Here is a 16,486-nt window from a genome sequence, read left to right on the forward strand (position 1 = left end):
GAAGGTGCTTATTGTATTCTAGGGTATACTGTATGTAAGGAAATACAGTATTTGTTTCTTTTCTGTGAGGTACTGCAATTCAAAGTTTTGACTTGTTCAGTGGCCTGTCTGATGAGGATGATTGTACAGCAGGAAACAAGAAAAGATGGCGTGACTCGAGACTTCCAGGATTTTTTAGACATTCTTCATGAAGAACAAATCTTCTAATCAGGTATGATAACCCATGTCATATATCTTAATTGACCAATCACACATCTTAACTAGAACATGTGTTCATAAATTATCTATTATTGAATGGTTTGTAAAACCTGCTTATCAAATAATTATAAATAACAGAAACATGTAAAAATCATAGTCTTTTGTCTTGACCATGAACCCAACTTGACCCCTCAGTTAATACTTCAGGCTCAGACTGTCATCTGGTTTGTGACCCTGGTTTCTTGGACTTCCTTCTGCAGTGACTCCTTTGGCATGTAACCTCTCTCCCCTCCCTCCCCCCAACCCCCTTTCATCTTTGAACTTGTTGATCCTTGGCTTCAGTTCTCAGACTTCTGGTATTCTGGCTCTCAGCTCTGATCTGCTAGACTTGTGCCCTTAACTCTTGAACCCTGACCCCCCATTCTGGGTCAGCCTGTAAGAAGGCTTAAAGAAGAAAATGGGATTGCCCAGTTCTTAATGTGTGGTTTTTTTCTTTTATATTTGTGTTTTGAAAATGTTTTCTCAACAGCTATAATATTCATATAATTTTGTTAACAGATATATTTCAAATAACAGGCCAGAGTATCATATCCTTACAGGTGATTATGTTTGAGCTTGGGAATAGCCTCAATGACTTCCACAATACTTTACACGAAAGTTTGTATTTTTAATTGTCTCTGATTTGAATTAATAGCAAGGGCTCCTTAAACACTTTTAGTGTAAAGGGTTCTTCAAGTGGGTATAGATGCTCACACTGCAATTGTGAGTTTGGGCATTACAATCCAGCCCCAAATAAAAAGGTGGTTCTTTAGTTCATAAATGGTATTAACTAATTTTTCATTGGTAGGGTGCAAAAGTGTGTACTTTCGAGGAAGGAAGGAATCAAGGTACTATTTAAAAATAAAGGACAAGACAACGGTTTTAAATTGTGTTCTGATTTTTTTTTAATTTTTTGAACAGCTGACTGGTGCTAACCTACTAAGAAAAGTATATGCCATGCTTAACCATGTCATTGAAAAGAAATAAATCCAAGGCAAAATGCCCTGGAAATGAAAATTATTACAAAGTTCAAGATGTGAGGACTGTTATGTTCTTGCTTGAGTGATTCAATTGTCAGAGGGGGTCCTGGTTCCAGTTTCTGGGTAGATTCACTTTTAGCAACCTAGGAAGGAGAAGAAAAAGGAAATCAGGTGAACAGTTGAAATTTTTTATCAAATACTTCGAGTGATGCAAAGCATTTTGATGTTGCAGATATTAAAATGTATGTGGAGCAGCTTTTCAACATACCATTTTGTTTCTACATGTTTGTGTGTGTGTGGGTGTGTATTATATATAGTCTGGATATTAATATTACAGTTGGGTAAATTATTTTTTTGCTGAATAACAGATTCACAAAAATTGCAATTTGAGATTACCCAAAAGTAGTTGCCTATTTATGTAAATTTGATTCAGCTGAGCGACTCAAAAAAGGAAAGAAAAGTCATCAAGATCCTAAAAGGTTCATATCAATATTTCTTAAAATACAATTTTCCAGTTACCTAGGCTGTGTTTATGATGAGACTTTGCCACCATTCACAAAACTGAGATAGAAATAGCAACCCTCCTACACTGCAGAGGTTAGGGTACTTGGCAGGAATGTGGAAGAGAGAGATTCATATCTATTGCAGGTTTCAAAGGTCTTTCATATAATGAAAGAATGTCCTTACCCCGAGGCTACTGGGTATTGTGAACGGGCATCCTCTCATCTCCTCCTCATGAAACTCTGTCACTTTGTATAACAAACTTATTAATTGGGTCCATTTGAAAGAGCATGATAATCACCATAAAACTTGGTGATCAGGGCACTGCATTGGGAGAGGGAACAGCCTCCCTGCAATGGCCAGTACTGATGATTGTAGGAGGTGGAAGCTACAGATCAAAATCTTCTCAGGAGGAGAATGGGAATTGGACCTGGGTCTCCCTCATCCTCAATGGGTGCCCTAACCAGTAGCCCAGGGATTGGAAGCCTATGGCCTACAGGCCAAATCTGGCCTGCAGAGCCTCTGCATTTGCTGGTAGGGACTCTCCGTGCACCACGCCATGGAGTGGTGGAGGAGTGCTTTGCCCATGCTGTGCCACAGTCATGTGGCATGGGCTCTGGAGGAGGAGAGCTTTTGTTTCACTACCCTGCAGCTGAGAGGTGGGGAAAAGTGGTGGCAGCAGCAGCTGGTGTCCTATTCCCCATTTGCCTTAGACCCAAGCTGGGTCATTCCAGCCTCCCTGCTGGAAAACATCGCTGATTTTTGCGCTAGACCGGGGTTTTCAACCTTTCTTGGTCAGGGCAGCTGGTTTACGGGCGTGGGGGGTCCCCCAACAGTTGGTTGATGAGCAAGGAGAGGTCCCCTGTGTGGCAGCAAAACCAGAAGCGCCACCAGCTTCTCTGCGCCACTGCCGCATACCCCCTGGGGCCTTCCAAAGTACCCCCAGGGGTACGCAACCCTTGTGGTAGACTATGGAGGTAGGTAGAAGGGAAAATACCTTTCTTCTTCCATTCCCTTAGTCTTGTAAATCTAGGATCTCCCGTACCCCTCCCTTCCTCCCACCTCTTCCCTCACTGAAACAATTATGTGAATGCAACCTGAATGTGTGAACATTTGCAGGTCAATACGAACTGCATATTTTTGGTGAATGAAGTATTGGGCACTTTTTTTTTTTTTTTTTTGCCCAGCTGTCCTTTGGACTCTTATGCTGATATACTGACTCATAGTTCAGTAGGTTCAGCAGTAGTGGGCATATCCCAGTATGATATGACTTAATTTCCCTTTATTGCAACATGCCATGTGTGACTGCAGGTGACACTGACAGCTGCCATTTTCATATAAAAATCATTTTCACTTTTTAAGGTTAAACACCTATATTTCATTCACACCCACAGGAAGGAACTTTATCACAATGTAGTAATGGCAAAGGTTCCCATAACATTTTTTCTAAAGGGATCCTCTCCCAACTTTTAACCCATGAAGCATGATACCCACCAGACAGTAACATGCTGTGATTCCCCGCTACAAATTCCTGTGTATTCAGGTGCTGGCAAAACTGAACACTGCTACACATAACTATTACCTTCTTCCACCTTTTCAGGAAAGAAGCACCAAGGAACGGCAGGGGGAGCTGAGTCAAAGCAGCAACCTTTCTTCTCACAGACCTCAGCTGAGATGCCAGGGTAGCCACAGTTCTTTCTGTATGCCATTTCTATCACGCATATATCTATATCTGTTTAAAAAAAAAAAAAAAAGAGAAGTGCCCATGTTTCATATATCCTATTGTTGTTACTGTTGTTATGACTATTCCTCTCATTACTTTAGGACCTTGTAGCCTACAATATAAGCAGAAGATGTACAATTGATACAGGTGAACTGAAGAGTACAGGCTGTTTAGCAGTAATCCACCAATTTAAATTCTTAGCTGAATAGTTTCAGTCATTTGACTTGGACATTGAACCTGAGGGGCAGTTTCTACTAAATCAGCCATGAACTGCATGGGATGGAGATGAGTGAAGTGGTCACAGAGGTTGCTAACAGCTGCAGGATTCTCTGTCCTGCCTTGGCCATAGGCGCAGACAAAGGCAAATTGAAGTCATCAAGTTGCTGTGGATTGCCAAAGTGCACCATGCTCTAGTGAATCTATTACTCTGAATGCGGGAAAGGGAGTTCAGGGGAGCAGACAATTTGCCTTATCATTCCTCCATACTTTGTTAACCATAGGTGCTGCTCAATTTAAATATTCCAAGTGTATAAAGGACTTAGGAATCAAGAAGCCAAGACCTTTATGTCTGAAAAGTAAAAGTTATGAGCTACAACAGTGGTCTTTACTTGTCTCACTAAACACTTTTGTTATGTGTGTCATGCTTAACATAACAGCAGTGAAGCATAGAGTAGGCTTTCATGAACTGTAAGTCACCAAAATTTGGTCATTTACTGAATATACCAACCATGCAAGGTTTTGTAAGCAGTGTTCAGGCACCAGGTTCCCAGAAGTTTAATTTCCCTTGTTAAGCAGTGTGCATAATGAGAATGAGAGGGAGATGTCTCATGGGTCTAAGACAGTGGTTTTCAACCTTTTTTGCCGTGACCCACTGTTGGGGGCAGAGTGCGGTGGCGGCGGCCCCAGGGATGGGGAGGGGGAGCTCCCAGCACACAGCGCGGCTCGTCCTTTGTGTGCGACGCCACTGGCATTGCCCCCACAACCCTCATTTGGCTCATGACCCAGGTTAGGAACCACTAGTCTAGGGAAAGAATTCTGCCTCAGGAGACAAACTGTTTCCTAGAAGTACCCGGCAAACAAGGGGAGAGTGATTTGTGGAAAGCAGAGTGGCTGGTGGAGGTTTTTTTGAAGACTAGATTCTTCATCAGGGTGCCACAGAAGCTGGTTCTTCAACAAGGGTGTTAGATTAGCTTAGGGGAAAGAGCTAAACCCACAGCAGCTCACTGGGAAGTGCAAAAGGCAGAAGTAGATCAGGCTCAGGGCATGGGATTTAGGCTATATGAAGGTCAATCTATGAGCTAAAATGCAGGTAGAGATTGAGGAGAAGTTTGTAATTAATTGATTAACAGAATTGTAATTAACTGATAAGAGCTACAGATATGTTGTTTTTGGTAAATTTCTGATTCCTTCTCCAGTAGCTGTGGAAAAAAATATTTTTTGGTACCTAAGCACAATTCAGGCCAACTTTATGGTGTCTTCCTCCACAAGAATATTTCCTGAAGTGCAGTTCTGCTTTTAAAAAGTGCAATTTATAAATCTAATTTATAAAATTGCCACTGTGGGAACCTACTCCTGGGATTATATATATATGCAATTTTCCCCTGCTCAGGCCCATTTCCATCTCTCCCTCCCCCTCCCCCCCGCCCCCCATTACCTGCAGGGAGCAGAGGGGGGGGCGGGGGGGGAAAGGCCAGCTGTGCTCACCCCTCTCTCTCTCTCTGTCCCCTCTGCCCTGTCCCCTGTGTCCCCATCATCATGGCCCTCAGGCTGCCTTCTGTCAGTACGCCTCTTCGCACTCTGATTGGCTGTTTGTCAGCCAATCAGAGCGCAAATAAAGCATTATGAACAGACAGACAGACAGACTTAGGCTTTTATAATATTAGTGTGTGTGTGTGTGTGTGTGTGTGTGTGTGTGTGTATATATATATGGAAAGCATTCTATTAATAAGAAGATTGTGGTTTTTTCTGCCTCCTAACTTTGTGCAGACTTAGCATGCATCCTGGCAGCACAACTGGGTTCTTTGCAGCTAGTGTATTGCATAGCCCTTGATAAAGTTTCTGCTAGATAACTGCTCTTTGTCACAGCCTTGTAGTCCCATTCTTTTCAGTGATGTGCTCAGTGACAGCCATATAGTTGTAGTGGCCACCATTGTGTTTGCACTGGTTGTAACTGATTGGGACTTGGGGCCAGATCCACAAAAGGACTTCAACTCTTAAAAGCCAAGAGCTTCCGTTCTTAAATTTAAGGCACCTTGACAGCAAAATCCTCAACCCCAGATGTTTGCACCTAGACCCAGATCCACAAACAACCCAGGTCCTTGAAATGGAACCTAGGAAGGACTTAGTGATCTAAATCCAAAGTTCTGGTTCTCAAAATCCTCAGTCCCTTGCCAGGAAACCCAGGAGGAACCATTAGTCTGTAGACTCCCCAGTTTTCAATGTTAAAAAGTTACAGTAGCACCTTAGATCCTGCTTCTAGGAATGCCCAGAAGCACCTCAGCCTCATTAAAGCTGATCAGCATGGGTGCCTGATGTACACTTCTGCCCAACTGTAATCAAGACATTAGGCATTTCTGCCTGTACCTCCTCAACTTCCATAGGCATTGTCAGAGTGTGGCTGCTGAAAGCAGCTTTCCTTCCAAACATAGCTGCCAGGGGTAGACAGGGTCTATTGAACGTTAAGTGGTTAGAGCATTGACCCAGGATGTGAGAGAGGAGGATTCTATATGAGGGGATTTAAATTCCCATCTTTCACCTTCCAGGGGAGTAACCTAACCACTAACTGTGCAGGAGGGAGTAACCTCCACATAAACTGTGAAGAAGGGAAGGGAGGGTACCCTTATTCCCTCCTGCTGAAGCTACTCCACTTGGCATTACTTAAAGATTGACTGTGCCGAGAAAGAAAATGCAAGAGGGAACATGACTGTGTAGCCTAGTGCTCAATAAATGGCCTTGGGAGACACAGGAATACTGAGCCCAGGTCCTTGTTCCAAAGGCCATTTATATATTTTATCCCTTGGGCTGCAAAAACTGTCCTTGGAGCAGGTACTGAAACCAAAGTCTTTACTGTGAGATGCCTAACCAGGAGGTGAGACTCGTGCTCAAATTCTCTCTGTTTTCAGCTGGCTGCGTTTTGAAGAAAAGGAGTGACCCCTGCTCCATTTTTGTATTGCAGGCAAAAGTGTCTGCTCTCCACAGAGGATCCCTGGCTGTGAATCCTACATGGAGAGTAGTTTCTCTCTGTAGCCTTGGATAAAGTGCCCAAGGCTCAAGAAGGGGTGGGACATCAGACACAACCCTCTCCTTGGTATTCCCCATTGGATACCAGTTCCGTCCCCAGTGCACTGATTTTAGTGGATCACATTTTGTGGTACCTGTCTGTTTTCCTGTATGCGTAGGGACCCTAGATGCCTCCCTTACGACTGTGCTTTCTGCTGTGAGAGTAAGATGCCTATAAAGTTCTACATTGCTCACTGTGGTTGAGTCCTTTGGTGCATCTAGACTCAGAGGGTCTACAGTGGCCTGTTAGACCCTTAAGTCCTCCTGAGGATCCATCCCTTAGCACATAATATTCATGGTGATGCACAAGCAGAAATAAAATACGTCTCATTCCCAGAGCTCTGGCTTTTTAGTGGTAATGGGAATAAAGGCTTCTTTCCTTTGGGTCAACAGCTGTAACTCTAAGAACATTGGGGGTTAAATCTGCCAAGAAGATCTCTCTTGGTCTTCTCATTTTTCAAAACAGAATCACATTTTACGGTTTCCTATTCAAACATTTTTTCTGGCCTCCTTACTACTAAGTAGAGATTTGCCTCCTTACCTAGGATACAGGGTACAACAGATTATTTTACAGGTTATTTGAAGCCAAACTTATTCCATACATTTTTCACAGGAGTAAACTCTTTGTAGTAGGTACTATCCCCAGCTCAGAATCATTTGAGAACAGTTTCCTCAGACATATCCTTAGTGAGTTACACCCATGGCCCCAGTCTTGCAGGTGAGCATAGCAGGATGCCTGGATATTGTGTGATCAGAGCCATGGTCTTATGTTTCTCACTCATGGATGCCTGGTTTCCTTTAGAGACAAAGCATGGGAATAATCTTTTTATGTTTTAGGGAAACACTAACGCTACTACTAGCAAATTTAAGACACTCTAGTATCATTTGGTCAAGGAAGAAGCTAATGGAGTTGAGGGTGTACAGATGGGGAATTTACTTGAAGATCACAAGGAGGGAGAAGGCTGGGAATGCAAGTTGTGGAGGGGAGTGGGGAACAAGAGCGGGTAGCTACAGGGGGAAATGAGTGACACTGGAAATAATTAGTTGGAATCAGGAGATACTGAGGAGAATAAAAGACCAAAAGGTCCTAGAATGGGAATGATCTCTTATAGCAGGCATTGAATGTGTTCTGTGAGTTTTTGACCTGTTTCCTATGTAAAATCTGAAGTCCCATATAGCTTCTGAAAACAAATTCACATAAACCATAACATACCCTTAAACTTTGCCAAAAAGCCACAGTTGAGTGTTTGATAATCTGATAACTGAGATACTCATAAAGCAAAACAAATTACTGGTGTAATGAGATCAAGAAAAAATGTATACAAGACCTGAAAGTAAGGTTTGAATGCTGACCAAGGCTGCTAATATCCTTGCTGTTACTCTTTCCAGTTTTCTTATGGAAGTCTGCACCCATTAGGTTGCCCTTTGTATGGTATATACCATGCTATTTCCCCTTCCCACACCAGTACACATTTATACCAAGTGAAGTCTGAGAAAGATCAGCCATGTCAGGGAGATACATTACATTTCTTTGGTGGAGGCCGGAAGCACCAGGGAACATTAGGGACTGCTGAATCAAAACAACATCCTCGATCCAAACACTGCTGGGGTGTGATTCCTGGTGGTCCACAGTTTGTTCTGTTACTTGAAGCCTTCTTACACTGGCATGCCGCTGATGAGAATACAAAAAAACCCCACAAGGTTACTGCATGTTTCCTTTCATTCCGAGTGGCATTTTTAGCAGTCCTGCACCAATATCAGTGACACTTCATTTAGGCTCAGTTATGTTTCCACATACAAATTAATCACTGCATACTGAAACCAAAAGTTGGGTGATTTTAAAAAAATGCTATTGATATAAAGATTTTTGGGTGAAATCCTGGCCCTGATGAGATCAGTGGTGAAATCTTCCACTGATTTCCACGAGGGTAGCCTTTCATCGATCCAGATTTAACAATCAAGCCCAGAGACCTTTCATGTCATGTAAATGAGACCCATTGACTTAAACAGGCTTTGGATGGTGCCCAACAGTAGGAGTTAGCATTGTATGTTGTAATGGTGCCATCATATTTTGGCATTTTTGCCCATCTCACACACACAAAGAAAGAAAGAGATAAGTATAGGTATGAAGAGGTAAAACCAATGCAGTATTTTTAGGTTATTGGTAAGTAGTTGAATTGGATACCAATCATAATAACTGTACTTTAAACATTTGAATCTGACAACAAATATATCAGTAATAGCTCAATTAAAAGCTGCCAAAACGTATTATACTTAGTTATTGTCTATCCATTCTTAGGTCGCATTAAATATCTTTGTCTGATGATGAAGGATGAATACCTTTTAGCTTGCATTTACATCACAGAGTGATGTAAATTTGATTTACAGTGTACTTTTTAGAGACAATTAGCTGTGGTAGCATAGTATGAGGAAATATCTTTCTCATTCTACAATAGATAGTATCATAGATTCATAGATGTTAGGGTTGGAAGGGACCTCAATAGATCATCGAGTCTGACCCCCTGCATAGGCAGGAAAGAGTGCTGGGTTTAGATGACCCCAGCTAGATACTTATCTAACATCCTCTTGAAGACCCCCAGGGTAGGGGAGAGCACCACCTCCCTTGGGAGCCCGTTCCAGACCCTGGCCACTCAAACTGTGAAGAAGTTCTTCCTAATGTCCAGTCTAAATCTGCTCTCTGCTAGCTTGTGGCCATTATTTCTTGTAACCCCCGGGGGTGCCTTGGTGAATAAATACTCACCAATTCCCTTCTGTGCCCCCGTGATGAACTTATAGGCAGCCACAAGGTTGCCTCTCAACCTTCTCTTGCGGAGGCTGAAAAGATCCAGTTTCTCTAGTCTCTCCTCGTAGGGCTTGGTCTGCAGGCCCTTAACCATACAAGTGGCCCTTCTCTGGACCCTCTCCAGGTTATCCGCATCCCTCTTGAATTGCGGCGCCCAGAATTGCACGCAGTACTCCAACTGCGGTCTGACCAGCGCCCGATAGAAGGGAAGTATCACCTCCTTGGACCTATTTGTCATGCATCTGCTGATGCATGATAAAGTGCCATTGGCTTTTCTGATGGCTTCGTCACACTGCCGACTCATGTTCATCTTGGAGTCCACTAGGACTCCAAGATCCCTTTCCACTTCTGTATCAGGGCACATCTAGACATGCATTAATGTGCCTTTTCTAATACTTATTAAATTTAGTATTCACATTAGAGGTACTAAATTAATGTGCATTAGGCTGTGTTACTGCTCAATAGTACATTTGCACGCTTTTTTCATAGATTCATAGATGTTAGGATCAGAAGGGACCTCAATAGATCATCGAGTCCGACCCCCTGAATAAGCAGGAAAGAGTGCTGGGTCTAGATGACCCCAGCTAGATACTCATCTAACCTCCTCTTGAAGACCCCCAGGGTAGGGGAGAGCATCACCTCCCTTGGGAGCCCGTTCCAGACCTTGACGGAGGACCTTTTTAGTGAGGACCTTTTTAGTGAGGTTTAATGCACAGTAGACTATTTTACTGTGCATTAGCATAATGTCATGGTTTTTTATGTGACACAGTGCACAGTAAAATAGTTTAATGCACATTAAAGTGCACGTGTAGATGCACCCTCAGTGTATCTGTTTCCCTATTACTACATCCTTGCTGATTACTGCTTATTTTACAATTAAAATTATGCCTGCAAATAGAGATTGCCTTTCTCCTGGGAGAAAGCATTTTGTCCTGTGACCCTACAGATGTGCAGTCTACTGTCCTGCTTCAAGTCCCTCTGAAGTGAGTGGAATAAAATGTGCTATTGCTTTTTCCTGGGATATTGTGGTGTATGTCTATAAAGTTATTGCGATCGTTCCAGGGTGAAGCTGGCCAGTATACGTGCTCATGCTTGCCCTCTTCTGTCAGAGAAGCAGCAATGCAACTTGGAAGGGTGATGTGTGTAGTGTATTCATGCCCATTTTGATTTGTGTGAAACCCCAGGATGATCAGACCTGCTATGTACAGTCCATGGACATGTCTATACATGCAGGCATGTGCACTTACAGCAGCTCAAATTGTAGTGTCACAAAGTTGTGCCATTGATTTGTGCCTCAGCACATGTGCCCGAACATGCATTTTGGTATGCTGCAAATTGTGCCACTTGGGGCAAACTGACCCTGCCCAGCTATTCCTGGATCTTCAGCCAGGGGAAACTAGAGGCGGGGACCAGAACCTGTGCTGTCCCCAGCAGTATAAAAATCTGCCCTGGTGAGCAGCTCAGGGCTCTTTGCCCTCAGGAGCTTCTGACACCTGACTAATTGGTATCTGGGGACACTGCCCCTTGTGCGATCTGGACTGCTGAAGCAGCCCTGACCTAGAGGGGCCCCTATACCCACTACCCACTGCAGCAGTCTGGCAGCGGGGGCTGCTACCTGGCTGTGACCTGCTGCCACCTGCAACAGCATCTGCACCCTTGGACCTGCGGCCCCATGGTTGTGCACCTGCTAGACCTGGATGGGGACCACATGGCCACAAGGGCTGTGGTATGGGCACTGCAGCAGAGTTGCCTGCTCCTCTGGGCCAGCTGCCAGTGGGTTGTGGCTGCACAGTTGGCCTTTGTGCAGCACTGCTTTCATGTCTTCTTGTGCCCCTGTTCGGCCATCTGGGCAGCTATTGCCCAGAAGATTTCCTCATTGCAGTGGCCCACTTTAAACTGTCAAATCGTGTCCTCCTAGCCCCAAATGGCCAGAAGGCCAGCCACTTTGACTACCCTACAGCAGGTTCCCAGTGTAGACCCTGGGTAGGCTCCTCTGCCTGGGTCCCGCCACTTGCTCACCAGCAGGGATCCTGGTGTTCCCTCTTTAAATATTGCAAATTCTCTTATTGAAAAACTCAAATTCTCATTAAAATACTCAAAATCCATGTTCTTCTACAATTAAAATTGCAACAGAAATCCTGTCAGACCAACCTGGTGGCCTTCTGTGACCAGGTCACAAAATCCTTAGACAGGTGTCGCAGTGGACATAGTCTTTCTGGACTTCAGGAAGGCCTTTGACACTCTCTCACCCCATTCTCATTAAAAAATTAGGGGACTGTGGTGTTGACACCTACACAGTCAATTGGGTCATTAACTGGCTGGAGGGCTGCACCCAGAGAGTGGTGGTGGACAGGTCATTTTCAACCTGGAGGGATGTGGGCAGTGGGGTCCCCCAGGGCTTGGTCCTCGGACCCATGCTGTTCAACATCTTCATCAGTGACTTGGACGAGGGGGTAAAAAGCACCCTATTCAAGTTTGCTGACGACACCAAGATGTGGGGAGAAGTGGGCATGCTAGAAGGGAGGAATAGGCTGCAATTGGACCTAGACAGGTTACATGGGTGGGCAGATGAAAACAGGATGGGTTTCAACACTGACAAGTGCAAGGTGCTGCACCAGGGGAGGAAGAACCAGCAGCATACCTACAGGCTGGGGAACTCCCTTCTTGTCAGTGCAGAGGCAGAAAAGGATCTTGGAGTCATTATTGATGCCAAAATGAACATGGGCCGACAGTGTGGGGACGTGATCAAGAAGGCCAACCACACCTTGTCATGCATCCACAGATGCATCTCAAGCAGGTCCAAGGAGGTGATCTTCCCCCTCTATGCGACACTGGTCAGGCCGCAGTTGGAGTACTCTGTCCAGTTCTGGGCACCGCACTTCAGGAGGGATGTGGACAACTTGGAAAGGGTCCAGAGGAGGGCCGCTCACATAATCAGGGGGCAGCACAGCAAGCCCTACAAGGAGAGGCTGAGGGACCTGAACCTGTTCAGCCTCCACAAGAGAAGGCTGAGGGGGGATCTAGTGGTCTGTTACAAACTAGTCAGAGGGGACCAGCAGGCATTGAGGGAATCCCTGTTCCCCCGAGCACTACCAGGGGTGACTAGAAATAACAGTCACAAGCTGGCAGAGGGTAGATTCAGACTAGACATCAGGAGGCGCTACTTCACAGTCAGGGTGGCTGGGATCTGGAACCAGCTCCAAGCGAAGTGGTGCTGGCTCCTACCCTGGGGGTCTTTAAGAGGAGGTTAGACGAACACCTTGCTGGGATCGTTTAACACCAATACTTTTTCCTGCCATGGCAGGGGGTCAGACTTGTTGATCTGCTCAGGTCCCTTCCGACCCTACCAACTATGAAACTATGAAAATGAAACCCCACTATATATAGAGAGAGTTCACTTGGGTAATGTTTTATTGATATATTTACAATTTTAAAGCAATTTGGAAACCTACCAGTGCCTCTATCATCATAATAAAATGAATTCTAAATATCTATACACTTTGGTGTTTGCTTTTGGGTTTTTTATCATAGAAAATCAGAGCTGTCCCTGCCCCCTTTGCTCACCAGGATGTGGGGACAGCTGCAGCTGGACCTGCAGCTGCTTTGTGGTACTGAGCAGTCCTGATATGCCAGTGCCCTGCCCATGCCTTTGCCCCTCACTCCCAACCCACAGCCCCACCATTGCCCCTCACTCCTGACCTGCATCCCCCTGCCTACCCGCCACTAATTTCCTCCTGGCAGCAGCTCCATCCCAGCACCAGGACATAAGTCCAGCTGCAGCTGTCCCACTTGCTGCTTTATGGCTCTGAGGAGTGCCAGCCCTTACTGTTCTGCTCCTTGCTCCTGTGTCCAGGCCCCAGCAATCCCCATGTTGCTCCTGGGAAGCCCTCAACTGGGCTGGGCAAACCCTTTCCCTTCCAGGCTAGCCTCCCCCTGAACAGGCTGCTTTAGAGGGGCAGGGGGGCTCTAAGCCTGGCTCTGGCAGCCTTTCCTACCTGGAGCGCTCCCCCACTCCTGACCTCCATCTTTGTCTCTCTCTCACACATACACATCCCTGATGCCAACTCTACCCCTCCCCCCAGCCCATCACAACCCCCCAAGTGGTTCCTGGGACCAGGAGCCTTGCCCACTGGGGCTGCATGTCCCTGCACTGATGAAAGAAACTGCATGGGAAAGGGCTGCAGTGCAGCTGTTGCAGTTGCAGCTCCTGCCAGAAGGTCTCAACGGATCTGGCGGCTGGGCACCAGGGTGTGAGATTTGTGGGAGGGATGTGGGGTTTGGGGGGGAAGGGGCTTGGGGGGTGAGTGTGGGGTTTGTGGGTGTATGTGTGGAGGGGGGAGTTGGAGGGGTTTGTGCGTGTGTGTCGGGTTTGTGGGTAGATTATGGGAGGGTTAGTGGGTGCAGTGCTTGTAAGTGGGTTTTTGGGGAGATGTGGGATTTGTGCAGGAGGTGTGGGGTGGCTCGTGGGGGGATTGTAGAGCCCACCACATGCCCACCCCCCCACGGCACACAGCAACAGCCAGCACCATACCCTTGAGGCTCTTGTGACCCACTGCAGGCAGAGCCCTGGAGACATGATGCGCCACCTGAAACCCAGGTGCTATATATACATGATGCACAGAGTCAGCTTGGCCCACTGATGCGCACCTTAGGGCAGGACTGGGTCGGCTCCTGCCATCACCCAGGGCTCCCAGCACTGCACACAGGAGCCATGCACCATTGGGCCAAGTTGGGTCCTGCCTCCATGGAGCTGGCCTGGCCTGATGGCATGCAGGGCACATGAAGGCTTGAGCCAGCCCAGCCCGATGGCTCCCCCGATGCAGTGCCCGGAGCCCCAGGTGATGGCAGGACCCAGCCCAGACCTCTCTGAAGGCGTGCATCAGCAGGCTGGGACGGCTCCTGCCTTGTATGTGATGTATAGCCCCCGGGTCTCAGGCAGCATGGTGTGCTGCTTGGGGGGCTCTGCCTGCAATGGGCCACAAGAGCCCCAAGAGCACATGGCTGGCTGCTGCCGCTGGGGGCAGCAGGGGCTGTGCACTGTGGGGGCAGGCCTGGGACACCCACACAGTCCCATACAGTTCCCCCCTCCCCCACCGTCATATCCCTGCTTACCGGGTCCAAAGCCTGGGTCCAAGGCACTTTTGCCATCCTTGCCCTGCTTCTATTTCCTCTACCACACTGAGGCAGCATGCTGGAGCAGAGGGGGCAGGAAGCAGGCATAGAGAAGCTCTGGACAGGTGCTAAACCATCTCTTCGGAGAACCCAGCCTCCAGTTGCTTCAGGGCAAGGTCCAGGAGCGTGCCCTATGCCACTTCTTTCTGGCATGTTTTTTTTTTTATACTGGGATTTCCCAGTGTCAAACTTAAGAGTCTTTGCTGCAAATATGCAGCGTGGGGAACATTTTTTTGTTCCTAGTGTGCCTCCTGTGGCATCTCAAGCTGCTTTGAGATGCCACAACAGGCACGTGCTCGCTCATCTAGCTGCAGCCTATGAGAGTTAATCTTACTCTCACCAAAGTCAATAGCACTGTTATAACAGTTCAGCAGGATCAGCTGGATAGAACAGTACTTTGGGATGTAATATTAACTGCTAGGGTACACAAAAGGGAGCCCTTTCCTTCTGCCATGCAAGCCAGTAAGATCATGCCTATATAAGCACTTTGAAATGCAACAGCAAAGAAGTATACTTACATGCAAGTTCTTCTCCTTCAGTCAGGCCACTGAGTCCGACAATGAGGATGATGGAGAGTAACCAGAACCCCTTCTGCTCCATTCTGACTTGTAAGCCTTGGTCCTCGGAAAAGAAGAATGAGAACTTAGATCTAGGGTAAGTAGCTCTCACACTCAGAGGGACTCAATTTATATGCTTTTATGTTTGTGCAGTAGGCTCAGATAACAATATCCAAATTATGCTCCACCTAGGATTTCCCTTTTCTTTTGATTAGAAAATGTAAATATGTGTCTGCTACATCTCTCATGGTGATAGTCCTGTGACAAATGGCATTATCATGCACCTTTGCACCTTTAACAACCTCACCTAAGTTCATATCCAGTGTGGCATTCCAAACCTCTGAGCAGCTTCGGGTGTTGCCATGGTTTTTAAAATAAAAACAATCTGTCAAATATATGTTTCCCCTCCACATATGTAATTTCTATCTCATAATCACTGGCCCAAGGCCCAGATGGAGTGATAATCAGTCCTGAACAAGCCTGCTAGCTCACAGCCTACGAAAGCCATAGAAGCAGAAAATGTACAACATTAAGAAGCCAAGAACTGTTGTGCTAAGTGCAGTGAGGGCTCCAGAGACTCAGAGGAGTCATGCTAAACTGCTAAACAGTCAGGCATAGTTAAAGATTTTGAGTACAGCAACCGTGGTGTTCTTAGTCCCATGACAATCACACTAGAAAATTAAAAACAATGTTTGGCAATGTGTTGATTGGGATATGCAAAATTAAAAGAATCAAAACCAAGCCAGAAGAAAGAGATTCCAACAGATATTCTTATGTTGCCAAATTATTCTTGCTAGCCAGGAAGAAAGTGTTTGTCCTGCTACTGAATATTGAGCTGATCTCTGCAAAAAGTTTTCTTGCTTGTGACAAAACAGATGTTCATGACAGGGAGAATAGAAAATTAAAGATTGGGGAAATCCATCTTTTGCTGATATTTTCAGGACACAAAGTACTCACAGAAATGCTTGTGGATGGCAAGGTGGACACTGACAGCTGGTCCCTAGGTCGCTTCAGTCTAGGATAGCCTCTTGCTGCCTGGGCAGGGCTCATTTCTTTTCTAGACCCGGTAGACTTGGATGGGGCATCGCAGTTCATTGTGTGGATGCTGCATAGTGCAGGTGGTCTCATAATCAGGTGAAAAGCCTTGATGGGCTTTTGAACAAGGACAATTTTCAACCCGAGAGGTTGTTTTCCCCTTATTCTGTGTACCAAAATCTCCTATATGAGGAAATTA

The 16,486-nt window shown here is 45.9% G+C and overlaps 1 protein-coding gene across 1 annotated transcript; it reads right to left on the reverse strand.

Annotated features, from left to right (window-relative positions):
- Nucleotides 1–1,124: 1,124 nt before the first annotated feature.
- Nucleotides 1,125–15,449, reverse strand: LOC132247732 (trefoil factor 2-like). Its single transcript, XM_059720760.1, has 4 exons — nucleotides 15,214–15,449; nucleotides 8,246–8,392; nucleotides 3,301–3,450; nucleotides 1,125–1,360 (listed from the first exon to the last, which is right to left on the reverse strand). Exons 1-4 carry the CDS (start codon nucleotides 15,293–15,295, stop codon nucleotides 1,353–1,355), a joined length of 387 nt encoding a protein of 128 aa, XP_059576743.1. The 5' UTR covers nucleotides 15,296–15,449; the 3' UTR covers nucleotides 1,125–1,352.
- Between the last annotated feature and the right edge of the window lie 1,037 nt (nucleotides 15,450–16,486).

Source organism: Alligator mississippiensis, chromosome 1 (assembly GCF_030867095.1).
Source record: "Alligator mississippiensis isolate rAllMis1 chromosome 1, rAllMis1, whole genome shotgun sequence".
Taxonomy (NCBI): Eukaryota; Metazoa; Chordata; order Crocodylia; family Alligatoridae; genus Alligator; species Alligator mississippiensis.

Excerpts from the sequence above, each read along its gene's own strand:
- LOC132247732 (XM_059720760.1), bottom strand. The coding sequence starts at position 15,295 with ATGGAGCAGAAGGGGTTCTGGTTACTCTCCATCATCCTCATTGTCGGA. Across the intron at positions 8,393-15,213 it reads TGAAGGAGAAGAACTTGCAT|CGGCATGCCAGTGTAAGAAG; the intron begins GTAAGTATACTT and ends TATTCTCATCAG. Across the intron at positions 3,451-8,245 it reads CCGGCCTCCACCAAAGAAAT|ATATAGATATATGCGTGATA; the intron begins GTAATGTATCTC and ends TTTTTTAAACAG.